The sequence below is a fragment of the Bos grunniens genome, chromosome 19 (genome assembly GCF_055505025.1).
Source record: "Bos grunniens cultivar Pamir isolate PY7600 chromosome 19, Bosgru_T2T1.0, whole genome shotgun sequence".
In the NCBI taxonomy this organism is placed as follows: Eukaryota; Metazoa; Chordata; class Mammalia; order Artiodactyla; family Bovidae; genus Bos; species Bos grunniens.
Genome location: NC_141183.1, coordinates 34,719,199 through 34,745,506, shown reverse-complemented (window position 1 = coordinate 34,745,506; position 26,308 = coordinate 34,719,199). Strand labels below are relative to the sequence as shown.

The 26,308-nt window shown below is 52.4% G+C and overlaps 1 protein-coding gene and 1 long non-coding RNA gene across 16 annotated transcripts in view; both read right to left on the bottom strand.

The window, feature by feature from the left end:
• Positions 1–79: 79 nt before the first annotated feature.
• Positions 80–2,831, bottom strand: LOC147352044 (uncharacterized). Its single transcript, XR_015147902.1, has 2 exons — positions 2,060–2,831; positions 80–1,443 (listed from the first exon to the last, which is right to left on the bottom strand). It is a non-coding gene; the product is annotated as an uncharacterized LOC147352044 (long non-coding RNA).
• A 1,224-nt stretch (positions 2,832–4,055) lies between these two features.
• The window catches only part of STX8 (syntaxin 8), a 210,774-nt gene continuing 188,521 nt past the window's right edge, over positions 4,056–26,308 (bottom strand). For all 15 annotated transcript variants that reach the window (XM_086358932.1, XM_086358935.1, XM_086358941.1 and 12 more), the window contains one exon: positions 4,056–4,230. In XM_086358932.1, coding sequence (XP_086215058.1) covers positions 4,074–4,230 — 157 coding nt within the window. In that variant the 3' untranslated portion in view covers positions 4,056–4,073. The remainder of the gene's footprint in view (positions 4,231–26,308) is intronic.

The window sequence follows — 26,308 nt, the reverse complement described above, 5'->3', positions numbered from 1 at the left end:
CAGCCCACCCAGCAATCACCCCTTTCTTGCCCTGGGGGCCCAGGATGCAGATATTGTACAAAAGTTTCTAAATCCCTTCTTTTCTATGCACTTTTTTATTTAAGTGGCTGGGATCACAGGTGGGAACCCCCCGCCACAATTAAGTCTGTCAGTGTTTGGGGGAAAAAAAAAAGTGGAGACTCGCCAGGCCAGCAAGTCTAGTCTGCAAAGACGCAGATGCCTTCTGTTACTGCAGGCAGTTGGGAGGAACTCTGAGGCCATAAGAAGCAATGAAAGGAAAGAGGAGCCTTGGCCCACTTTTCAAAAGAAGGGGGGGAAAACTGCACTTACCTTCAGCAGGGCTAGGTTAGAAAACCCAGCTAGATAAAAGATGACCTTGAACTAGTCTATGCCAAGAGGCAGGGAGTACCAGCCACAGGCCAGCCGGCAGTTCTCAGAGGACGGGTCAGGAGAGAACCCAACACTTCTCAAAGCAGGATGGTCTGGAGTCCTGCAGGAGCCCCGTGGAAGGAGGGTCCAGGGCTTTGCCAGGAGCAGGTGTCCTGGGGCTACTGAAAACTAAGCTTTAGTTACAGTTGTTGATAATCATGAGGCTTCAACAGGACAAAAGTACCAGTTGTAACTAGGTACCCGGATTTCTTGACATGGTACACCTTGCCTGGAAAATTCCATGGACAAAGGAGCCTGGCAGACTACAGTCCATGGGGTCACAAAGAATCGGACACAACTGAGCGACTAAATAACAAGAGCCTTTAAATGCTTATGATTAGTAAATGATCAGTTCAGTTCAACAATACTTATGCTGTTGTTTGAATAAAGTTACTTTCATTGAAAATGCACCCAAGGTGATGGGGTCTCACCGCTCTTTCTATGCTGAGAGCTGTAGCTGTTCATGCCACCCATCCAGAGCCCTTAAGCCACCCCGGGACCTGGTCCTGATGCTTCTGTGGGGTGTGGGGAGGGGAGGGGGCAAACCAGGTCTGGCCAAACACAACTGGAAAAGGCCACGTGACTGCACCGTGTGTCCTGATGCAGCAGAGCCTAAGTGGCTCCGCCCAGCCACTTGAGATGCCTTGCCAATTTCAGGCCGCCCTTCAGTTCAGAGTGGGGTGGGTGTCTCCCATGAGAAGCCCACCCTGAGGAAGCCAGGGTACAGGGGAGCCTCCCTGCCCGGCACTGCTCCAGGCCTGGATGACAGATCCCATGGTCTCAACCAACTAGCTTCTTCCGCCCGCCCCGTCCCTGGGTCCAGAGAAGTGAAGCCACTGGTCCCGTGACAGCAGTGCGGGGGCCGGGCCTTGAGCGCGCTCAGCCGGGAGGACAGAGGCCACTGTGTGAGGACCTGGGCTCCACGCTTGGCTTGGAAAGGCCTTCCCCGTGTGGCTCAGCCAGGCCGCCGGGGCTCTGGCTCAAAGATGCCTTATGAGTTGCTGAGGCTCCATGCTGAGCAAGTCAAGAGGAGGTGAGAAAGTCAAACAGGCCTTAAATGCCACCTCCCATGAGCCCTGAAATGGGGGACTCCAAGGAGACGCTGTTTATACAGATTTGGGGTTTAGTACAAGATGGGTGGATTCTTGCTCTTCCATGGGGCATCCATTGGCAACCGCCCCACCCCCCGCCCACAAGGAAAATGCCTCCAGGGCGCCTTAAGGTCCAAACCGCCTCCCGCCCCCGGCAGTCCAGCCTGGCCCCTCTGCTGGTGTCTTGGCCTTGACGCAAGCGCGCCTCCATGGCCTCTCCTCCGCTACCCTGTCCTGATCCCTACAGTGGGGCTCCCACTCACGGCTGCCCTGCTCCCCGCCCTCAGGTCCCCACTCTGAACGTGGCTTCCAGGGCCTCGCCAGGTCTGCACGGGCTTGCCGCCCAGGAGGTCAGTGGGCAGCGGGGCCAGTCAGACAGGAGAGCCGCTGCTGTGCCCCAGCTCACTCTCACATCCTCACGACAGTGAGGTTGGGTTGGAGAGGATGCCTGAGCCCTGGACACGGAGACCACCTGGCCCAGCGGGTGTAGACTATGCTGAGCCGCTCTGGGCACTCTGTGCCGACACAGGCTGACTCACCTGGTCCTCATGGCAGCTCTGGAGGCAGAAGACCATCTTCTCTCCATTGCCTAGAGGAGGAAACGCAGGCCCAGACAGCATCTGGCCTGTGGTCACACAGCTGACGAGCGGTGTGCTGGTCACTGGGGCCGTCCCTTCCCAGTTCAGGCTCTCAGTCTTCTGGGCACTTCCAGGTCCCCTTGCTGAGCAGAGCAGGTGACAGTCAGGCCAGTGAGCTAGCTGTGAGCAGAGCTGACGGCTTCCCTCCTGGGCAGAGTGTTTCACGGCTGGTGCGAGGGTGTCCAGAGTCCCCTTTCTTCTGCCAGAGCCATGGGGCTGTCCCCTGGGCCTGGGTCTGGGCCCCCAGCTGACCTGCGTGGACGAGCAGCAGTGGGGAGGCCCTGACACTGGGACGGATCTAGGTTGTCGGGATTTGGGGGGGTTGTGACTGCAACACCGTCCTGGCTAACACGGAGCCGAGTCCAGGTACGGCCCAGGCAGGCCAGGCCCAGGGTTAGACCGCCTCCCGGGAGAGTGCCGTGTGTCACCATCACACACACAGCAGGTGGGCGTGGGACTGCCCAGGTGGCCTGGAAGTGACCCAGCCCCTTGAGGGGAGAGCTGGAAGAAAGAAGGTCACCCACCCTTTGCAGTGACTTACAGGAGACCAAGCGCAGAGCCAGGGCTCCACTGATGGAGGCCCAGGTCTTCCCTGCTCACTGCCATCTCAGGTCTCGGGGTCCCAGTAGATAAAGCTGTGCCAGGGGCACATAGCCCTCCCATGCCTGTCTTGTAGTCTCTAGGGAATCCCCAGGAGACCCCCCCCACCTCAAAACTCCCCTCCCACACCCCTGATCTGGCCTCTTCCAGTGAAATTTTGCGCTTGGAAACCACCCTAATTTTTCTATCACCAACCCCAATTCTTTCTCCTTGAGCCATGGATGGCAAAGCAAGGCCTGGCAGCCCAGCCTGCCTTCTGACAGCCAAGGAGAAGGGCATGAAGCTTGGCCCTCCACCCCTTCCCACCCAATCCACCGCTGCCCTTGAGGGCCTGGCACCCCGCTCAAGGTCTAGCCCATCTGTCTGCCCTCATCATCACACATGCATACATGTGTGCAATGCGTGCAGTGCACACTCATACACACGCAAGGTTGTCACAGCTGGTTTGCTGTTGTTCAGTTGCTAAGTCGTGTCTGACTCTCTGCAACCCCCAGGACTGCAGCACACCAGGCTTCTCTGTCCTTCACTATCTCCCTGAATTTTCTCAAACTCATGTCCACTGAGTCAGTGATGCCATCCAAACATCTCATTCTCTGTCACCCTCTTCTTCTCCTGCTCTCAATCTTTCCCAGCATCAGGGTCTTTTCCAATGAGTCGACTCTTTGCATCAGGTCAGGGTCAGTTTAGAAGCCAGAGAAAGGCCCTGTTCTGACCGCAGAATCGTACCTTTCTTTGAACCCTACGTGGTACTTTCCCGCTTGATCATTCCCGTCTCCCTGCCTGGTTCATCAGACTTGATTCCGCTGCTGATAGAGATGCATCAGCTTTGGAGAAGTGGTTTACTACGTCAAGGGAGGAAAAAAGCATGTGATTCTAGGTGCAAAGGTAGTTCCCAAAGTAGAGTCCAGAGACGCTTCACCACTAGGAGTGGCAAGCTTGGGGGGGAAGGGGGGCAGTTACAGAGCCCTGCCTGCATTACAGCTCCTTCCTCCCTCCAAGACACACGTGGCCTTGGCTGCTCGCTGGTCTCCCATGTGGGCATGTGACTGCCCAGAGCAGACCAGACATGCCAGGTTACAAACTGCCAAGAATTCAGTTGGAATTCAGCATCATTCCACAGGTGGCCCGGGACACTGAAGGGGTGGCCAGAATCCACTGGCAGCCAAGGGGCAGTGACCGCTGAGGGACCTTGGGCTAGCACCCCAATGACCAAGGCAGAACCCCAAAAGCCATCCTGCACGATACCTCAGCAGAGGCACCACCCGGTTTGTTTTTGCTGAAGCAACGCACGGCGAGGTCAGAACTTTGGGGGAATTTATTGAGAGTGGCTTTTGGGTACCAAGAGGAAGCTCGGCTTTACTCCATCTCTGGCAGGTGTCCTGGTTGGTGGCCCCTTGAAGGCCACTACTTGGTCGGCCAGACTGCAACTACCACGATGGCCACGAGCAGCAGTAAAATCACCATTATCATCCCTGAAAAACAGAAGCGTGCAAGACCCCCTGTAATGCTTTCCACCAGCAGAGCCTCACCTCTCCCATCAAGTATCTTCTGAGACAGCGGGGCGGTTCTCCAGGGAGCCCCAGTGTGTGTCAGGGGTGTCAGCAGCCTCTGGCTTCGCAGGCAGGAGGGAGGGGCTCCAGGGACCCCAAAGGGCTGCCATCTCGCCACTTGAAGAATTGTGCCGGCCAAGTGCCCGTGCTCCTGACCGGGTGGGGCCTCCCCATTCAGCCCCCCTTGCTCTGGCTTCTGTGTGCAACTTGGCCATGTTTTGTGTCCTAATTAATGAGGGTGTGATAAAGCAAAGGGCTTTAGAGTTCACAAAGAAATACTGACTCTAGAATCCATTTTCTCCCCATCCACACAGCTTGGCCTTTTCTTCTTGGGCTGAAGAAACTTATGTCTTTCATCTGGAAAGAATTCTGAAAGAGGGACCTCTGCTTTACTTTTTTTTTAATATTAATATTCTCTAGTTTTACTTCAACTTTTTGGCTGGGGACCACCATGTACTCCTGGCCAGTCTGCTCCCTGCGTCCAGCCAAGGCCACCCCGCCTCCCTTGGTTCACACATCTGGACCTACCACTGCCTACTCCTTCAAAGCAGATGAAGAGCGAGGGGCCAGGAGGACTCAGCCCATTTACCCGACGCCCTCACCACCTTCCATGCTGACTTCTCCCGTGGGCAATAGGTGCTTCCTTCACCCTGGAGGCCAGCATGGCGGTGGCACGCCAGAGACACGGCACGGCTGTGACAGAGCAGGCGCTGAGAAATGAAGGATCCCTGAGCCACTGAGGCTCCGAGAGGGGAGTGAGGAGCAGATGAGATGAGACAGAGAAAACGCTCTACAAACTACCGGGAGTCAGGGGTCACGGGGCCGTCTGGCCCACCAGGACTGCCCACTGCAGGCTGAGGAGCTGTTTTGGCAAAGGTCAGGGTTCCGAGCGTTCAGCAACTTATTGTCTCCTAGGAAGCCACTAACACGCTCTTGATCTTATTAACTAGATAACCACTGGCCACATCTGGCTTCAGGAGCTAAAGAGCCACATGTGGCTGATGGCTACTCTACTGGACAAAAACAATACAGGACAGACATCTCCATCATTGTAGCAAGTCCCACTGGGCAAAATGGACATACTGTGTGGAGCTCCGATTATTTCATTCACTGCCATTTATTTCCACACATAACCGTTGAACTGACGAAGGACTGAATAGCTGCTCAATGCGTTTTCAACACTCGTGCCACACTTGGGCAGCTCCCCACGGGGGGAATTCTGCTCTCTTCTTGAGTTGCTGTTGTTAAATTGTATTTTGGGGGGAAATTGTCCATTTTTTCCTGAGTATCCAAAATTACTGGCATAAGGCTATTCATTAGACTCTCCTATAATGTTAGCACGACACCTGTCTCAGTCCTTTTTATTTCTCACATCACCTGGTTGTGCATTTTCCGCCCCCAACCTTGCCACAAATGAGCCTTTTTATGAACCTTTTCCGAGAACAAGTTTGACTTTGCTGATCACTTCTCATTGATTAATTTCTCCATTTACTTTTATTAATCCTACAATTCAGACTTTCTTTGGATTTAGTTTGTTGGTTTTTTTTTTCCTTGAACTTCTTTACTTGAAAGTTAATTCATTTTCCATTTTCCTCTAAATAGTACCATTCTAAACCTACAAGTTTTGATATAAAATAATTTCATTGTTGCTAGTTTCTAAGTTCTATTATTTATTTATTTGCTGCCCTGTGTGGCACGTGGGATCTTAGTTCTCCAGGCAGAGCTCAAACCCGTGTCCCCTGCAGTGGAAGCACGGAGTCTTATCACTGAGCCACCAGGGAATTCCCTCTAAATTCTAAACATTTAACAATTTTCAACAATGTCTTCTTTGGCCCAGTGATTATTTAGAAGTGATTTTAAGATTTCCAATTTTACTGAAACAAGCTTATCGAAATGCACTTCTTAAAAATTCTGAGACAATGATGGTGGTGGTGGTTTTAGTTGCTGAGTTGTGTCCGACTCATGAGACCCCACGGACTGTAGCCCACCGGGTTCCTCTGACAATGATACATGTACTATATTTTGGTGTGAAAACATTTGTGATTTCTGTGAGTGGCAAAATCGCAAGCACGATTAGTCCTGCTGTGGTTTGCTGCATTTCTTTTCTTTGAAGAAAAGAAATGGCAACGCTCAATCAGAGGTTTGTGAAGATAAGAATGTTCTCCCATCCAAGCTCATGGACTCCCTGAATTCTATCCACAGGTGCCCAGGGTTCGATGTAATTCAGTCTGAGTAAATTTTAAAACCAACCCAAGTAAGCACAGCATGCTCATGGTTTTAAATACTGAGGAAGGAGTAGCAAGTTCACGGCAGGCTTCCCTGTCACCTCCCTGTGACAGTGGGTGCACTTTTTCTAACACACCTTCTTTCTCCAATGAACCGAGAGGAGAACACCTCCTCTTGAGGATCTATGATTTTTTTTTTTTTCTCCCGTCTTCACAAAACCCAAGCCTCGACATCAGGGGTCTGCAAACTGTGGCCCATGGGCCATATCTGGCTTGTGGCCTGTTTTTGTACAACCCATGAGCTAAGAGTGGTTTTCATACTTTGAAAGGGTTGTCAAAAGAGAAACAGGAGATGTGACGCACTGTCTGCGGTCTGCAAAGCCCAGCGCGCTTACTGTCTGGCCCTTTACGGTATCTGCGGACCCTGCTCTCTGTCACTGCGGCCGACGATGACCTCAGGGGCTGGGCTCTGGCTCTCTCTCCACTTCTTTCATCTGTGCATTTCCTTTCTTCCTTGTATTAATAAACGCAGCCATCCATTAACACTCGAGGGGGTGGTGTAATAGTTCATCTAGCATTTCAAGATGCTTGTAGCAAGGGTGGGTGGGTGTGTGTACGTATGTATATATGTGTGACTATTATCTCAGTTCATCTTGCCAGAACCAGAAGAACACATTTTTTCATTCATTTCTCCCTCCAGAAACATCTTCAGGTTGACCAAAGCCTCCACTTGGGCAGGAATCCCACTACTTCTTGGCTGGGAAAAAGGTTTATATTGTACAACGTCTTTCCTTAAAAAATAATGGAAATGGAGGAAGCAGACAGACCGATGGGAAGTGGCAGGACAATTTCTGGCCCTCTCAAGCCCAGGCTCATCCTGAAGATGAGGGGGAGGACTGCATTTTTTGAGGAAAGAGGAGAAAATGGGCTGAGTGGTAGCTGAGGAAGAAGCCATGCCACCAACACTCATCCAGAACCGGAGCTGGGCGGCCACATGGGCCTGAGAGGCTGCCCCTGTGGCTCCGGTCTGGACTGAGGCTGCGATGGCCCAGAGGAGAGGCTCACAAATGGCCCCGAATTTTTAAATCAGGGTGGTTATGGGTAAAGCAGAACAAGTGATGAGGATTGAGGAGTCAAGAACAATAACAGGCTGGGAAGGAGAAAGCACACATCTGGTTTGAGTTTCCATGCATGAAGCCTGCAGTCCAAGGGGAGCGGCCTCGGGCATCCGTCGTCACCAGCATCTCCTGCTTGGGTCACTGCGGGAACTGACCTGCTGCTCCTTTTACCTGATCCTTTCCCCTTGAGTGAACTGGAATGGAAATCAGATCAGGCTGCTTCCTGGCTCAAAACTGTCTAATGGCTTAAAATCCACACACTTCATGGTATTTGAAGACCCTGCGCCATCTGCCCCGGGACCCCTGAAGCCACACCCTGCACCTGTCCTCAGGCCACCCTGGCCTCCGGGTCTTCCCACGGGCCCTGTGCCCTGCCTCCTGGCCTGGACCCCTGCTGTCCTGAGGGCACTCTCTCCTGGCACCCCTGGCCTAGTGAATTCCTGCTCATCTTCCAAAACTCAGCATCAGTTTCTGGGCCTTGAGGAACCACTTCATGACCTGCAGTGGACCTTGTCCTCTGTCTCTGCAGTGAACCTTCTTAAACTATGATTTAGGTCCTCGGTTAATTACTCTTTGCCTCCACCATCACCACGGGAGCATCCATGGCAGGGCCTTTGCCCAGTGGGTTCACCACCACGTCCCCAGTGCCTGGAGCAGGGCCTGGCACACAAAAGAGGCATGAGATGTTCTTCTTTCTATAAATGAATGGGGACCTCCCTGGTGGTCCGGTGGCTAGGACTCTGCGCTCCCAACGCAGGCGGCCTGGGTTCAATCCCAGGTGAGGGAACTAGATCCCACATGCCACAATGAAGACCCAGCACAGACAAATAAATAAGTATTTCCACGAAACTAAAAGACACTTGCTTCTGGGAAGACAAGCTATGACAAACCTAGACAGCATATTAAAAAGCAGAGACATCACTTTGCTGACAAAGGTCTGTCTAGTCAAAGCTATGGTTTTCCAGTAGTCATGTATGGATGTGAGAGTTGGACCATAAAGAAGGCTAAGCGCTGAAGAATTGATGCTTTCGTACTGTGGTGCTGGAGAAGACTCTTGAGAGTCCCCTGGACAGCAAGGAGATCAAATCAATCCACCCTAAAGGAAATCAACCCCGAATATTCATTGGAAGGACTGATGCTGAAGCTGAAGCTCCAAAACTTTGGCCACCTGATGTGAAGAGCCGACTCACTGGAAAAGACTCTGATGCTGGGAAAGACTGAGGGCAGGAGAAGAAGGGGTGACAAAGGATGAGACAGTTGGATGGCATCATCAACTCAACAGACATGAATCTGAGCAAACGCTAAGAGATGGTGAAGGGCAGAGAAGCCTTGAGTGCTGCAGTCCACAGGGTTGCAAAGAGTTGGACATGACTGAGCAACTGAAGAACAACTAAATATTTTTTAAAAAAGGAATAAATGCATTGAGTATCTGGAAGGAACAAGAAGAGCCAATGAGAAGGACACCGAAGGGACAGACAACAGGGAGAGAGGAGCTGGGAAGATGCGTCAAGGAGGCCAAGAGACATACTCCCAAAGATGCTCGACCCCAGTTGCAAACCCTGCAGCCACACCAGGAGGGTGGAGGAGAGCCTGTCCCCGGGGCCTTGGAGATGGTTCACAGCGCGGCAGGAGCAGAGGGCGGGAGCTGTCAGAACCATCACCAACACAGCGATTCCTCTGTCGGCTGCCACTTTCTCACAGAAACCGGGTTCTACAGATGGTGCCACAGGACAGGTGCGACAAGGTTCCCCAAGGCCCGTGAAGAAAGAAAACGGGCTTCGCCAGCTGACATCATAGATGGCAACTCGATAAGATGTGATACACTGGGTTCTAATCCAAAGATGAAAAGGGGGGCTTGGAGAGCAACGACAAATAAGATGCTGACATGTCCAACCCTTTCAGAGCAAAACATGGCTCCTCCGGATAAGAGGCTTCCAGCAGGCTTAAGTAAACTGGGGTGCCCCCAGGGTCGATGGAGGAAGTCATTCTAAGGTGGTGAGTGACAGTGATAAGCCAACTGAGGCCTCGTAGATTCTTTGGGGTCAAAGAGTAGATATTTACAAACCTTATTGCTGCAATGCTTTCTCTTTAAGGACTCGGGCTTTTCTGGAATGTGGACACAACTCTGGCACCTTCCTTGAATGGAGTCTCTCTCCTCTGAAGGATGTTTCAGAAAGAGCAATTGAGGGTCTCTGGAAAGCCAGGGAGAGCTGGGCCATGGCGTGCATGGATTATTCCCGTGGGCCAGCCAGGTGGCCTCGCTAGAGTCTCAGCAATAGGTAATTCTCATCTCTGTTTTCTGTGAGGAGGCTGAGGTTCTGGGAGGCTCACTCTGTCACCCAAGGCCCCAAAGCTGGTGAGAGGAAGACCTGGGACTGGAATCCAGGGGGCAGGGACCCCCTCGGCCATGCTCTTACCCTATTCCTGCACCAGCGGGGCCTGTCCAGAGGGATCCTGATCCCAGATACAGCACAGGGTTCATCAGAGAGAGAGGCCCAGATGTCTTTGGGCTGAAAAATCGAGATCAAGAGTTTCTTCTTTTTTCCCCCTTTCTTCCTTCTTATAATTTTTTATAGTGGGAAAATGGAAGCAAACATAAGAACAGACAGAAGAGTCCATGGAACTGTGATGAACTCATCACTTGGCTTTAACAAGGGTCAATCTGAGGCCCACCTGGTTTCACCTATACCCTCCCCCGGTGCATCTCTCACCCATACCCTCCCCTGGTGTGTTTTTTGGAAGCAAATCCCAGACATGTTTCATCTACAGAAACGTCAGGAAGTATCACCAAAAGGCATCATTAGCAAACTCGCCGCTGCCACCACCACCACCATGCAGAACATTAGAGAGGCTGCGACTTCTTAAAGACTAAGGCAGGGGGGAGCCCCCAACACTTCAGATGTAGGAAGGAGGATCCAGTTCAGAGGACGAGGGAGGCTCAGCCACAGCTGGCCACCGGCCACGGGAAGGATGGGAACAGCGTTCAGCCACATGTGAGAGACAGAACTCCCTTCTCTCGCCTCAGAGCAGGGCTCGAACCTCAGGGGGTCCCGTCATCCATCCCCCACCCCGCTGAGGAAATGTTTGACATTTCAGACCGAGGAAAGACAGCGGAACTTCTGGGAACCTGCCAGTTTCCGAAACAATGAACGCTCTTTGCCCCTGAGCCCAGCACAGGAACACCTGGCGAGGCTGCGGGCGCCGGGAGCCTCTGCCCACACGTCACTCTGCCCCGCACGGGGCCTGCCGGCACCGGTAGAGGCAGACTTTCCCTGCCAATCCCCAAGTGCCCCTTTTTGGGGGGCAGGCCTGGGGTGCCAGAATTCCAAGAGTGGAAAAAAAAACGTCCGTTTCCTCTGGTCAGTTCACCAGATGAGTATTACTCAACCACATCTAATATTTACAAGTCCAGCTCATGGCAATTACCAAAAAGATGTGAGAAAAAGTCCTTTGCAAACGGGGAAAGGATATGAAACATGGTCTCTCAGGAACAGTGCGGTGTCTGCTAGAGATTGTTCATCGGGATTTAGGGGCCATGGTTTTTTTCTAGTGAAACACTGGAAACCAGCAAACTATGGCGGCTGTGAGGCCAACACCTCTGCCACAGTGGAGCGAGGGCAAGGCTCCAAGTGCTTATTGATGAGGAGGACGAGGACAGGCGGGGTGTAGAGTCTGGCTTTTCTTGACAGAGTGGGAGCAGGCCCTTGGGCTGGTCAGTTCTCCCCTTAGGAAGGGCTTCCCAGGTGGCTCAGTGGTCAAGAATCTACCTGCCAATGCGGGTTTGATCCCTGGGTGGGGACGATCCCCTGGAGGAGGAAGCGGCAACCCACTCCAGTATTCTTGCCTAGGAAATCCCATGCACAGAGGAGACTGGTGGGCTTACAGTCCATGGGGTCGCAAAAGAATCAGATATGACTGAGCGACTGAGCACACATGCGTGCCTCTGAGGAAACTGCAAGAAAACCCAAGTGATCAGCATGGGGGCGGGGAGCCATTGGAGGGGAGAGGATGCGGGAATAGAGGGGAGACATGCAGGAGGTGGGGGGGCTGCAAAGGCCAATTTTATCTGGAACTCTTTTTATCTGGTTCTTGCTCATCACAAGGAAAGCCATACTGGCTGCCGGCTGTGATTGGTTGGTTGGAACCAAAACGAATCTTATCCAATTTGCTTTGTTCTTCTTGTAGGAAGGATCAGGCCTCAAACAGCCCTCACACAGCCGCTGAAGATGCACAGAGGACATTTATGGAGGACTCCTCTAGTTGTCCCCTCCCCCAATAGGTGACATTTGCTTATGTATTAACCAGTGGGTTCTCACTTATCAAACAGGCTTTTTTTTTTGCAGCAGCAGCCTCCTGAGTTGGGGGTGAGGAATAAGCAGGAGGAAAGACAAAACTGGATATTTGTTTTCTAAAGTTCATGTAAATATCCCCTTTAATCCTGTTACTAGGCAAATAAGCTACGAAAAGAGTAGACACAGTACAGAGATGGTGAACGTACTGACATTCTGATTTTCAGGCTGAAGGCCTGAAGCGTGGCAGTTCCCCTCGCACTCACTCCTTGGCCCAGACCTGCCCACTCAGGAGCTGTGTCTGGCTTCCTCATTGGCCACGGGGTGTGGACACGAGCCGCCTTCCTCCGACCTACCTGGCAGCTCGGCTGGGCTGGGAGAAACCACCGTGGGGGCCTGGGTCTGCCCAGACACAGTGGGCAGACTGGCCTGCCTGCTCCTGAATCTGTTTCACACCTCAGTCCCCCATCTGAATTCTCTCCAAACTGTGCTTTCATCAGAATACTGTGCAGAAGTCACTTCTGATGTGCTGAATTTGGTTTTGTTCTGTCCTGGCACTTCCCTTTCTCTGTTGGGGAGACCTTCCTCCAAGACTCTCATGGGCTCCCCGCATCTCCTCACCAGACCTCCCATCCCTCCTCCTCACCCTCCTGCCCCTCTGTGTGCACCCCCAGCCCTTTCTCACCCCAGCCCGGATTCCACTTCTCCATGAAGACCTCTCCACCCACAGAGACCCCCACCTCCCTGAAGTCAGAGACACACTCAGAGCCAGACCACTGCTCTCCACCGACTGGCCTCCATCTTTCAATTCTTATCTTACTTGTTAACACTTCTTTCCCCAGGTCACAGGCTCTCCAAAAGCAAGGACCATGGACAGAAGGGGCACTGGTTTGGGGAGCCAGGGAGACCTGACTTCCGGCCCACCCACTTTCCAGCTATGAAATGCTGGGAAAGTTACTTGACACTGAGTTTGGGTCCACCATCTGCAGAACAAGCCTGAGAGTATCGACTTCACAGGCTTGCTGTAAGGATTCAATAAAAGGAAGTGTATAAAACCTCGAGATCATAACTGGCACTCCATAAATGGCAGCTATGGTGACAGTAATCTCGACTCCTTGCGTGACCCACGGCCCGAGAAAGGTGCCTTGTGTGCGGCAGATGAGCGAGCCGGCCTTTCGGCTTAACGACAGGAATCAAACGTCACTCACTCTGGAGGAGAAGGAAGAGGCGCAAAAACAGGGGAACACCTGGGTGGCATTTAGCTGAGTAACAGCCCAATCCTAGCCGAGGCTCAGCGGTGATGACGGGCATCCAGGAAAGGCTGGATGCTCAGAGTGGAATATCTGGCAGCATCCATGACGGTTATTAGCCGCAGGAAGGGCAGCTGTGCCGGGTGAGGCGCTAGCTGAGGTCAGAAAGCAGGCAGAGCCCAGCCAAGTGGACACCAGGTGAGAGAAGCTGTGGAAAAGTGAAATGGGAAAGGCCTTTGGGGAAGGGCAGGGCAGGGGCGTGCTGAGGACGGAGCTGCAGGCAGCAGAGGGAGATGGTGAAAGCAAACCCAAACAGCACTGGGCAGGTGTGCCTTGCATCGGGGATGCGCCCGACCACAAGGGAGGATGGGCAGAGCGGGACTCGGGGGCCACTTGCGATGGCGACGACCATGACCACAACAGCGAGACAAGAAGTGCAAATGTCAGGGCTCCCGTTCTGCCATGGGGCACACATGCTCTGAAAGCTCTCCAGTGCTCACATCCCAGTCGTATTCTCACCTTTGGGCAATGAGCAATAACTTTCCCCCGTTTCTGGGTGAGAAAGTGGGGGCTCTGGGGCGATCTGCCTCGTGTGGCCCTTCTGAGAGCCCAGGAGGGCAGGAGCAGTCACAGGACTGGCTGGGATGGAGCGTCAGGTGGGGAGAGGGTGGCCTGGGGGCCCGAGGAGGTCCAGGGGGTGAAGGAGTGAAAAGTCGGGGCTTGGGACCCAGAAGTGACGGCGCAGCCCCTCTAGAAATACCAAGAAACACATCTGAAGGCAAAGAACGGGCTTGGAATGTGCCTATGCTTTGGTTCTGATTGAAATCACACAGATCTTAACGTTCCCGTGGCTTCACGTCACATCGACCGGATGAGTGTCTGGCCTCAGACAAGGTCACAGCTTAGGCTCCTGGCGCAGAGCACCAGGAGGACCTGCAGACCCCAGCCCGGCCCCGTGCTGGCCTGTGTGAGCTGGCTGCCCCACACCTCTGGTCCCTGGGGCTGACAGAGGTGGCACACCCCAGGCTGTGGGAGGGTCACGTGACATTCCCAGCACCCCCACCTTGGGGGCAGGGGCTGGCACATGACTCCATTCTGGAAGGTGCCCTGAGGTTGAGGCTTTGGGGTCTTCTTTGGAGTGAGTCTCTGGAGGGATGAGCCTGGTGTCCCCGAGTGTGGCTGGGCTGGATCTGCGCTGATGTGATGCTGGCTACTCACTCCTGTGCTCTGACGGTCCACCTCATGGGGAGCATCACCCCCGCCCCAGCGGGCACCCTGTTTCAATGCGGACAGGAAGTCCTCCTCTGTGTAAACAGAAAAACTCACCAGGAAGCAACTCTGCAGACTGGGGGAGGGGAGGGCGGTGCGGGGGACATCTGGGGGCCAGAGACAGCGTGGTTCTCAGCAGGAAGCAGGGAGGGTGACCTGGGAGGGGTTGGGGGTGGGAGGCGAGGAAAAAAGGACTTGCCTAGAAACAGGAAATTAAAAGGAATTAAGACTGCGCGAGACGGGGCAGAGGAGCTGGACCGAGGCCGAGCGAAAGGCAGGCTCCCGGAGTCTGGGCTCCAGGAACCAGGGCCTTGCTGGACGTCAGGCAGCCCTGTCACAGCCGCCGGATGGCGAGCTGACCCTCGGCCCACGGAGCCCCAGTGTGAGGACCTGAGAGCTCACTACACTGGCCCAGGGCAAACGAGGTTCCGACGGAGGGGCCAGATGTATTGGTCAAGTGCCCTGACTGAGGGCACTGCCCTGGCTAAGATGTGCCCAGGGCATTAGACTGACCCACATCAGAACCACACTCCACACAATGTACCGAGTGCCTACTGTGGGCCAGGTGCGACGGGGTGAAGATACAGGCCTCACGGGAGAGGCGGAAAATCAAACCCATCCCTACCTCCCCCAAACAAAAACAAAACATCCCACAGAAGACACCATTCCTTGGAGGAAGCGTGTGAAAACCCAGCCATTAGTGCTGCTTCCTGCACAGAGAGTGCTGACTGGTTGCTAGTCTCCATCTGTGTTCTTAAAGTGTCATTCATTTCCCTTCCCTGAAATAAGTTCAGCCTGGCGACCGCCGCAATTCAACAACAGGATCCAATTGTGACTAGGTAATCCTTCATATCAGCTGTCCAAGGCAGCTTATGATGAGTTGTCAAGTCAGTAATTGAATGCCAATTCCCTGGCGCATCAATATCTGCTGAGCAATATCCCCTCACCGTGCTGCACGTCACCCCTGGGAATGGAACTCTGGCTGGAGTCTGGCAGAAATTCAAGTGTCTCCAAGCACAACCGTCATGAGCTTGGTTATGGATATCTTGTTCTGTCAGTTTCCTCTTGACGAAGTGTCGGACGATTTCTGGATGGCTCCGGCCAGGCTGTGGATTCACCGTTACTCACCCCTTCGTTTGGGCCCTGTGGGCCGGGAAGCATCATCTGGGGTTAATTAGGGACGATGAGCAAGGTGACAGGAAGGCGCTCAGGCCAAAGTTCTGGCTCAGGTAGAGACAGGCAGGGAGGACTGGCCATCTGCGGCATGCTTTCTCAACATACCAGACGCTTACCCGTCTGTTCTGTTTTGTTTAAAGCAAATCACTTGACCAAGATGCACAAGACTACTGGGCGGTAGATCTGAACTGAGTCTCAGAGTCCCAGACCTCGAAAGAACACATCTCTGGCAGCGGAGGAGGCGGCAGCCACGTCTGTTCAACTTGATCCTGTCCCTACAGCCACAGTTGGCAGGTCCAGTAGTGAAGCCTGTGTGAAGACAATGAGGCTTGCCTTCTCCAGGAACTTTGTGAGTTTGGATGGACAGAGGTGGGGCTCAACCACAGTCCAGGGGACTCTCCAGAAGGGTGCTCCACACATGTAGGCCGCTGTCTTCCAACTCTTCCTGAGACTTGTCTGGCCCCACCAACACTTAAAGAGCCTCACAGGTGACCCAATATCATTCAAATAAATTACTTGTTCGGGTGACCCAACGACATTCAAATAAATTATTTGTTCTTTAACCTAACGGAGCCAGAGTCATTTCCTCTTACTTGTAACTAAGATTCTTCAGTAAAGACACCATCAGCAGAAACAATAATTTGTCTCGAATTATTTGGGAAAATATGAGAGTCACATGAGGACAGTTTTGCTTTACTGGTTGAGTGCTGAAAGCACAGTGCGAAGGCGTAGCTCCTGGGCGCCTACGGTCTTGGGCTGCACCTCACACCTTGGTCTGAATGGGCCAAGGTCCCACTTGAAATAGCTGTCGCCATTAAGATACCTTCTCGGAGACCAAACTCTTTTTTACATTCACATATCCTATAATTACAGTCCATGAGATCACAAAGAGTCAGACACGACTGAGCAACTAACACACACACACCTCCTATTATTTTAAAGTATTTTCTAATTTGCCAGAGATGTCCTGAAGCATCAAAGGCACGAAAAGCTGCCCTCCAATTCTCAGGCAAGAGGTATTTGGAGAGATCAGGGCAATAGAGCCCCCTCTAAGCAGTGCTAACAAGGACCCCTGGATAGCATGAACTAGGCATTCAGAGCCTCCCCACTGGGGTCCCCTCCTCCCCAGGATGCACCATGTACGGCCACGGGGCGCCTGGATCCAGCAAGTCCCGCTGTTCCTGCCACCAGAGTCCTAACAAGAGCCACCAGTGCCACCATTAGCGCTGTCGGGCATGTGGATTCTTTACACACATTCACATGGAGTCGCTTGATCAGTGTTTAATCCACAAATGAAACAGACGGTCCCCACTGCCAGTGTGGTTGGGAAAGCAGAAACAGTGCCGATAACCCTCTGGGTTCTCTCTTTCTCAGCTGATTTATTTCACAAACATCGACAGAACATGTCCAGGGCACCAGGCACCATTCTAGGCACTGGTTATATCAGCAATAAGCCAAACAGACAAATCACTGGCCTCACTGAGTTGCCATTTGTGTGTCTGTGTGTGTGTGTGTTGGGGGTGCAGCGGGCGAAAACGGACAAAACCCAAAATAAGTAAACCATGTGCTTCGGTGGTTCCTCAGACACGTCTGACTCTTTGTGACCCCACAGACTGTAGCCCGCCAGGCTCCTCTGTCCATGGGATTTCCCAGGCAAGGACACTGGAGTGGGTTGCCATTCCCTTCTCCAGGGGATCTTCTTGACCCAGGGATTGAACTCACGTCTCCTGAATTGGCAGGCAGATTCTTTACTGCTGGGCCACCAGGGAAGCCAAACTGTGTTCCAGAAGGGGGATAAGAAAGAGGAGCACAGCCTGTGTCGTCCTAGTGAGCAGGCTGTGGGCGGGGGTTGGTCTGAGGCATGCTCTCCTCTCACTCAAGTTCCAGGGGCATGTGGAGGGGAGGGGGCACTAATTCCTTCCAGAACCCGGTCGCCCCACAGCGGGACCTGGAAACACACTGCGGGTGAGATTAGGGTGCCTTCCTATGCGGCATCAGAGAACTGCCATCCTTGAATGCTAATAATATGTAAGCTTAGAAATAACACATGACGAGAGTTTGCTGGAATGAAGGGTGATGTAATGACAAGTGGAAACAGAAGGGGGACTTATTATGGAGTGTAGAAAAGGTGGGCCAGAGAGGAAGGGCTTGCCAGTGGCAGCCAGCCCTGGCCAGTGCAGGGGGACCCTGGCCCGCACACTCCGCGGCCACTTGGCCTGTGGGGATGCATGGTCCAGACCGTGTGTCCGCGGGTGGCTGGGTTTGCAGTTCCATGCCCTGGTGAAAACTGTGCTTCTTAAACTGAGGGCTGTTGCCTTAACCAGGGGCCTCTCACTTTACAGAGTGCTGGTCACCAGCTGGGGGCTTTAGTCAAGAGGAAGCAAGGTGTGGGGGGTGGCGGGGGGGTTGGAGGTAGGAGTCAGATGACAGAGCAGACACAAGATGTCACCCCAAATTTGGGTGAATTTGGGTAAATGCGTGTCAGCTGACGTGGGGCTGGTTAGCACATTCCTTGTGCTTTGGGTCACTCTGTCATCTTGAAGTCATACTGGCCCCCCACCTAATCTCTGTTTTTCTCTGTCACCTCCAAGGTGACAGGGACTATATATAACCAAGAGCCACAGTGGGGAGGACAGAAGGATGACCGCTAAGAGCTGTGGGAGAAATGAAAACTGAGGGCTGGGGCGAGCAGCCAGGAGTGGTCATTTCACTTGAAGAGCCAAGTCTCTTACCAGAGAACCGGAATGACGTCCTGGTCCCTCAGCTTGTCTGCGCAGTCCGTCCCCATCAACGAGGCAGCCCAATGAGCCCTACTGTGAGCTGGAGGTCACTCTGGCTTTCAAGCCACAGCCATTAAGTGATCGCAAATTCTCTGTCCCACCACCTCCCAGCGCCGGACGTGGTACTTCCCAACCGTGCAGCAGAGGGATGGGGGACGGGCGTGGACACACGCTTTCCCTCCTTGGGAGGCCGCAGAGCGGAAGAGCCAGAGCTGCACCGTGGGTGGAGACGCCAGATGGCTCGCATTCAAATCACAACTCTGTCACTCGGGGAAGGAACCAATCCTTTGAGCCCCAAGTCGGGAGAATTCTAACCCTGAGCTCCCAGGGTTGTCATGGAGACGCCACGAGGTAAAAGGCCTGGCACCGAGCACATGACCTGGTCCACGGCACGTTCTTGAGTGACACTGGCTGCTGTTATCACCTCCTATAAACTGGTGTGGCTACGAGCATGGCACTCAGGGTCCTCAACCTTTGGCCAGGAGACACTTTGCTCTGTCCCTCATCTGTGACCCCCCTTTAGCCTCCAGTGCTGCTTAGCCTCCTCCAGCTCACAATACCAACACCCAGGAAAAAGGGTTCTCTGAGGGCTATGTGGCCAGCCACCTGCCCTCAGGCATGACCACTTGGTGCAACCCAGATACGACTGCCACACTGTTCTTGAAAATCTTCTCTGTCACTCCTCAAAGACTACCAGGAAAAACAGATTCTGAAATTTGTGCTCATGCAAAATTCTGCAACAGCCTGTATGCCTGTATGTACAAAAATTAAAATACACTTCTTAATGTATCATAAATTAAGAGTGCATCAATAAATGCAATTCATATCTGCTCCATCAGAAAGGACACGCAGTCTTCTACCTGGAGGGCCCCGATGGCCTCCTCTTGCTGCTTTCAGACACGAATTTAATGACGTCGCTGCAGTGAGACGCCTGGCTGCAAGGGCGGACTGACAACCTTCCAGCACCCTGGTGAGGGGCTAGCTTCCCGTGGGCAGCACGGAGAGTTGTGAGCCCGCGGGCGCCGTCAGGATGGGTTGGGTGAGGACCACAAAGATTGAGAAGCTACTCTGCGCTGCGTCATGGAAAAGGGCCCCTTTCTCAAAGCAGCAGCAGGCTTGCAGTTCAGTAAAGGAAACACCCAGGATGGTCAGGCTGCAGAGCACCCACCCTACGCGTGGTCTCACCGCAGCACTGTTCACGCTGTGGAGTGAAGGTGCCATCTTACTGTCGTGTGGACCCCTGCAACGACGCCCCCTCCAGAACAACATTCTCTAATGCTCTTCACCACCCACAAAGACATCCTTCTACGAACGGCGAGGATCCATTAACCTTGACCTTCACAGAAGAAAGGCGCCTTTTCGGCAGCACCAATTAGTGAAGCATCAGAGTGTGGGTTCCTATGTGAACACTCAGGGTGGACACTGGTCCTTCCTGGCCCCAATGTGGCTCTGACAGGTGCTCAGGGTCAATGATGTCACCAATGAGCTGACCGAAAAAAAAAATACCCAAACAGGTGAGATCCCCAACCAGATGTTCTAGAATACGGTAGCCTACAAACTGTTGAGCAAGGATTCTACTGGCAAGAGAAATGAACAGAAGTCTGTGAGGCTCAGGGATTCACTCAGCAGAGTTCAAAGATGGGGAACCAGCCCAACCGAAGGACCGGCCTGCAGTGCTGGCCTACAACACGTGGACCAAGGAACTTTCAAGGATAAGGCAACCCGGGAAGAAGTCCTCGTCCTCTTCCTTCCTCTGAAGGTGGTCAATGTGTAAGGGGCTTAAAGAGACCACAGAAGTACAGTCACAGAAAGGCATGCTGATGGCCATGGGGTGCCAGGGGTCACACGTTACGAGCCTGTTCAAGCTGATGACGGGTGTTTGCCTCTGACACGCTGTGCAAAACGCATGGAGAGTCTGCCTTTCAGATGTGAGCTGTGAGGACAGATGCTACAGGTGTCTGAGGATAATATTAAAATAATGTCATTAATGTCTCCTCCTCCACTCCCCCGAAAAAAAGTCGAAGAGACGATTTCAGGATGTCAGGTTTGGCTTTGAAATATTTGTTGGCTTACATGAAAAAATGGTCTGTCAGATATTTCAGAAATCATTTCAAAGCAAAATACAAAAAGTGGAATTCTGACACAGTCCCAAAGAAACGATCCAGCTTTCCCACCCCGGCCTCTCACTCAACATGCACCCTCTCTCACACCTTGGCACCTTGGCAGGGACTATTCGCACCAATTCTGAGCCCCCTGCCAACTTCTACAGCCGGCACCCCAACACTGGCTTGGGGCCTCAGCTCAAAAACATTCCCTCCCCCAGGGACACCTCCTCCCGTGTGCCCAAGGCGGTCTCTGAACCACTGTTTCTGGGCGGCTTCTGCATACTGAACATGCGCATTAGAGACATTGACTTAACACTTGGGGAAATTAATGACTGACTGGGTTCAGGCTCTACCTCCCTAATGGCCGGAAAATTCTGAGAGGACAGACCTTGTGTTTCCGTGTCCGTGTCTCCAACATGTTATCCACAGGTGACCAGGACAGATGTCACTTAATACCTGCTCGACACATACGTATTTTTGTTTTGGTGGATTAAATAGCACCTCATTGTTGAGATTCAAATACTGTTTTGGATATTAAGAGACAGTAGAATGGATTTCGGGCTTCCCTGGTGGCTCGGGGGTAAAGAATCTGCCTGCCACTGCAGGAGACGCAGGTTGGATTCCTGGGTTGGGAGGATCCCCTGGAGAAGGAAATGGCAACCCAGCCAATATTCCTGCCTGGGAAATCACATGGATAGAGGAGCCTGTCTGGCTACAGCCCATGGGGTTGTTGAGGAGAGGGACAGGACTTACTGACTAAACAACAACAGGATGGATTTCAAATGCATTATCACTTGGCAGTAGTTCGTGTGGATGTTTTAGCTGGTAGAACAGCACTTGGTGCGTAATAAGTGATCGATGTATGTTGAAATAAGTGAGTGAGTGAACACATGAAAGAGCATCAGTTCAGTTCAGTTGCTCGGTTGTGTCTGACTCTTTGTGATCCCATGAACTGCAGCACGCCAGGCTTCCCTGTCCATCACCAATGGCAGAAGCTTGCTCAAACTCATGTCCATCGAGTGGTGATGCCACCTAACCATCTCAGCCTCTGTCATCCCCTTCTCCTCCTGCCTTCAATCTTTCCCAGCATCAAGGTCTTTTCCAATGAGTCTGTTCTTTGCATCAGCTGGCCAAAATATTGTATTGGAGCTTCAGCTTCAGCATCAGTCCTTCCTTCCAATGAATACTCAGGACTGATTTCCTTTACAATTGCGTGGTTTGATCTCCGTGCAGTCCAAAGGACTCTCAAGTCTCCTCCAACACCACAGTTCAAAAGCATTAATTCTTTGGCACTCAGCTTTCTTTATAGTCCAACTCTCACAACTAATCAAACCGATCACATGGACCACAGCCTTGTCTAACTCAATGAAACTATGAGCCATGCCGTATAGGGCCACCCAAGATGGACAATGGGTCACGGTGGAGAGTTCTGACAAAACGTGGTCCACTGGAGAAGGGAATGGCAAACCACTTCAGTATTCTTGCCTTGAGAACCCCATGAACAGTATGAAAGAGCACAAACTATCAATAAAAGAGGTTATCATAAAATATTGGCTCTAAAAAACTATAAGGGGGTACAGGTAAAGTAAGTTAGTGTTGCCAAATTAAAAATCAATACATTGCCCGTTAGTGGTTAGTGACCTGGTATCAAATCCTAGGAGAGAACAGATTCTACGTGTATCTTTCAGGTAAATGAACAGTTACATTTTGGTGAAATGCTAGGATTTTACCAGATGCTCATGGGCTTCTTTCTAACACACAATTCAGACTCAGAATTTTCAGCCAAGGGGACCCTCTTTGTATCACATTGAACAGTTCCTGTTCACAGTTCCTTCATTCCCTGGAATTTTTATTCAGTTGCCATTTGCTGATATTCCTGAGAAGGTTATTACCGAAAACTACCTGATGCTGCCAACGCTATGCTTGTGTTCAGAGCAGTACTACTCATGCTGTGGTCTCAGGAGCATCGCCCTAGAGCTGGTTAGAAATGCAGCTTCAAGGGCCCCACTCATGCCTACTGAGTCCGGGTCTCTGGGGGTGGAGGGGCCTCCCAGAAGCTGGGTGTTAACAAGCCCTGCTCGTGATTCTTCTGGCACTTACGTTTGAGAACCACTGGGTTGGAGGTCAGGATCAAAGCTCACTGGTGGTTCTCCACACCACAAGATCAAATAGAATCTGTTAACAGCACAAGAAGAGCCAGGGCTTTCTCTGGGTACTAGATAGATGACGCTCAGGGTCCCCAGCCAGGAAGAAAGTCACTGTCCCGGCTGATGATACCCAGAGTGAGGAAGGCAAGCAGGCTGTATCTGACACACCAGTCCCACCTGCCCCCAGCCCCACATCAATATCACCTTGGCCTCCTTTCCTCTTGACTGAGAGAGCTATGTTCTGAGCTCTGCAGGACCAAACCAACAGCTACAGTGGCCCAAAGACGACCCCTGCTTAGAACAGAGAATGATTCAAAGAACCAGTGCTATGGTTTTTCTGGTAGTCATGTACAGAGATGTGAGAGTCGGGCCATAAAGAAGGCTGAGTGATGAAGAATGGAGGCTTTCAAACTGTGGTGCTGGAAAAGACATTTGAGAGTCCCTTGGACTGCAAGGAGATCACATCAGTCAATCCTAAAGGAAATCAACCCTAACTATTCATTGGAAGGACTGATGCTGAAGCTGAAACTCCAGTCCTTTGGCCACCTGATGCGAAGAGCTGACTCATTGGAAAAGACCCTGAAGCTGGGAAAGACTGAGATAGATTGAAGGGAAAAGGAGAAGGGGGCAGCAGAGGATGAGGTTGGCCAGTAGCAATGCCTGAACACACATGAATTTGAGCAAACTCCAGGAGCGAATGGAGGACAGAGGAGCCTGGCGTGCTACAGTCCACGGGGTCACAAAGAGTCGGACATGACTTAGCGACTGAACAGCACAGAACCATCTCCACTGGGTTGCCAGACTTTTCTGTCAAGCATCAGGTTGACCCAGGAGGCCTTAGTTCCTAAGGAGCTTTGACCCTTCTTCTTCCTTCCAGAAGGAAGGCCCTAAGAGAGGAAGAGCCTGGTGTGATTCCAGCTTCACAGGTGACCATTGATTGCCAGTGGGCCAACGTGACATTTATTTCCCGTACCGTGTACGTGTGTGGGGGTGCTGATCCTGGAGAACATGTGTATTTCTAGTGGTGTACCCCAAAAATAGAGATTCATGATGCTAAAGCACTGGGTGCTGAGTCAAAGGAGGCACTTGCTCACACACACGTACACATACACACACACACACACACACACACACACACACAGTTGCCCCATCCCAGAGGGTGCCCCAAAGCCAGGATGCTGGGGAGCTGGTCATAAAGCATGGCAGCCACTCCTTTAGCCGTCTCCTTCGAGCACTGTGGGTGGGGAAACGAGAGGGGGATGGCTAATGATTAGTTCCTTATGGTCCTGGCATTCTTGAAGTATATTCTTTACACCCGCTGGAACACTCCTGCATTCTTGATTGTGGGGCTGCAATATATGAGCCTTCCTTTCCGAGTGCTGTCTTTTATGGACTCACCGACATGGCCTCGGGGCGAGACTTGCCTCCCCCATCCCCCACGCCCCTCCTTCCCCACGGCCACGCTCTCCACGCCATCTCCTGTTCTCTTTCTAAGAATGCAATAAACATTTCAGCACAATCTTTTCAATCCACATTATTTATAATATTCTGACCATCCATCGAGCCTGGCTAGAAGGCAAAGTAATAAATCAAACTTAACAACAACAGAAAAAAGAAGGAAAGGGCGGGGGGGTGGAAATCCCCCTTTGGCTAGGCTAAGGCCGGAGACGTTTCATTCCCTGAAGGGTTTAGCTGTGTTAGGAAAAGTGAGATGAGATGAGACTCTGGGTTTAGAATGACGCAGAGTCAGGAACTCCAGTCTATAGGCATAATCATAACTGTGTAGAAATCTCAAACAAACGTACCTCTCAGGGGTGTCGTGAGGATAAACGAGATACGTGGGAAGCACTCCGAGTGCCTCAGATAAAGGCGACTGGAGCCCAGTTTCCCCTTCTGGGTCTAAAAAAGGTCATCTTGGAACGGAGAGGGAGCAGTCTCCTTCCCACACCCCCGAGCTCCAGTCTCTGCTAACCAGCAACCCCTCTACAGGCTCCAATGTGTGTGAGTGTGGTGGTGGGGGTGTGTGTGTGCAAGCCTGATGTGGCGGTGGGGCTGGGCCCGGGCAGGCAGTGTGACAAAGGCGGCCTGGGCACTGGGTGCTGACTCTGGTGGCCACCCTCAGGGTGCCCCTTCTCCCCACCAGCGAGGACCACGCCAGGCCACACACAGCCAGGGGTCTCTCTGAGGATGCCGCTGCTCCTGGACGGGTGGCGGGAGAGACCGGAACTCCTCCTGGGTCACGCTGCATGGTGCTAGGCAGGTGTACACAGTCTGACTTTTCCTCACAGAGACAGACTCTGGCTTAAGAGCTTGCTGGCAATTTCAAGGTTTATTTAAACAAATGCGGAGGCCGGCACAGGCTGTTGGCTAGCTGAGTTACTGGCCTGAGGCCTCTGCTCTGGCGAGGCCCCCGCTCAGGCCGCATCTCACTCTGGAAACCTCGGAAGGCCGTCCTTGCCCCGGAGCCGGCAGGGGTTACCGGGCCTGGACCTCAAGGCAGCAGCTCCAGGCCTGTGGGTCCTGGGGCAGCCTCTGCCATTGGCTCCAAGTGGTCCCCTTGAGCAGTTTTCCGGATATGAGATGCTGTTCTTCTGTCCAGGCTGAATTCAGGTATCAGAAGATCAGAGCAACTGACTCACAGTCCATTCATCCATCACCACAGTCTCACCTTGTTTCTGGGGAAATGACTGTGAGTGACGGCACGTGAGACTCTGGTACCAGAAAATCGGGCAGGCGAGTAACTTTTTTCATTAAAATTGTCCAACTTGCCAATGGATGTCACTCGCCACTCTCCCATTTTGCTTTTCAGCCTAACTGGGTTTTGTTATAGGACAGACACGCGTTCCTGTTCAGACATGTCACCCGTTTGCTGGACAGGGTGGTAGTGAAGGTCCTGACCAATGTTCTAGAAGGGTTCTGACACCAGCTTGATTTTTGTTCGTCACTTCTACCAGTAAGTGCCCAAAGGGAAAGCAACCACATTTATGGGTAAGATCCACATTGTTTAAACAAAGTCCCTCTAAAGCACAACAATTTATTTTCAAGGTCCCTGGGTCAGAAACCACCCAAATCTTCATCACTTTACTACTACAGTCAGTGGTTCACTTCTTCAGCTGCTGATGACCAGACCTGCTCTTACTCTAGCGTATAAGGGCTGAGTGGCTGACCCAGACCCCAGGGGTGTCCTCCTCACTATAGGCCACTCTTACCCACAAGCATCGCAGGGGCCTCTTCCCTCAGCATTGACCCCCCGGGCTGAACCCCTCCCCTGTCACTCCCCAGTAGAGGCCCCACGACACTGGGGCCCACCAGTGCTCACCATCTCCCTCCTCTCGGGTCCTCTCCCTGGTTGCTCTGCCCTCCCCACCCTTCCCTGTTTATGTGCCCCATCTCCTTGTCTTTACCCATGGTCTCAGTGACATGGAAGGCTCTAGAGCCACACTGCTTGGGTTCAAATTCTGGCCACTCCACTTCCCGTCTGTGTGACTATGGGCAAGCTATTTAACCTGTCTTGGTCTCACCAAGACATAAGGATAAGAATACTGTACATGAGGATAAGAGTACTGTACAAAATGCCCCGGAAACAGAATCTGTAACACAGTAAGTGCATGACAAACATTGCCTTTTCTTCTTGTTAAGCA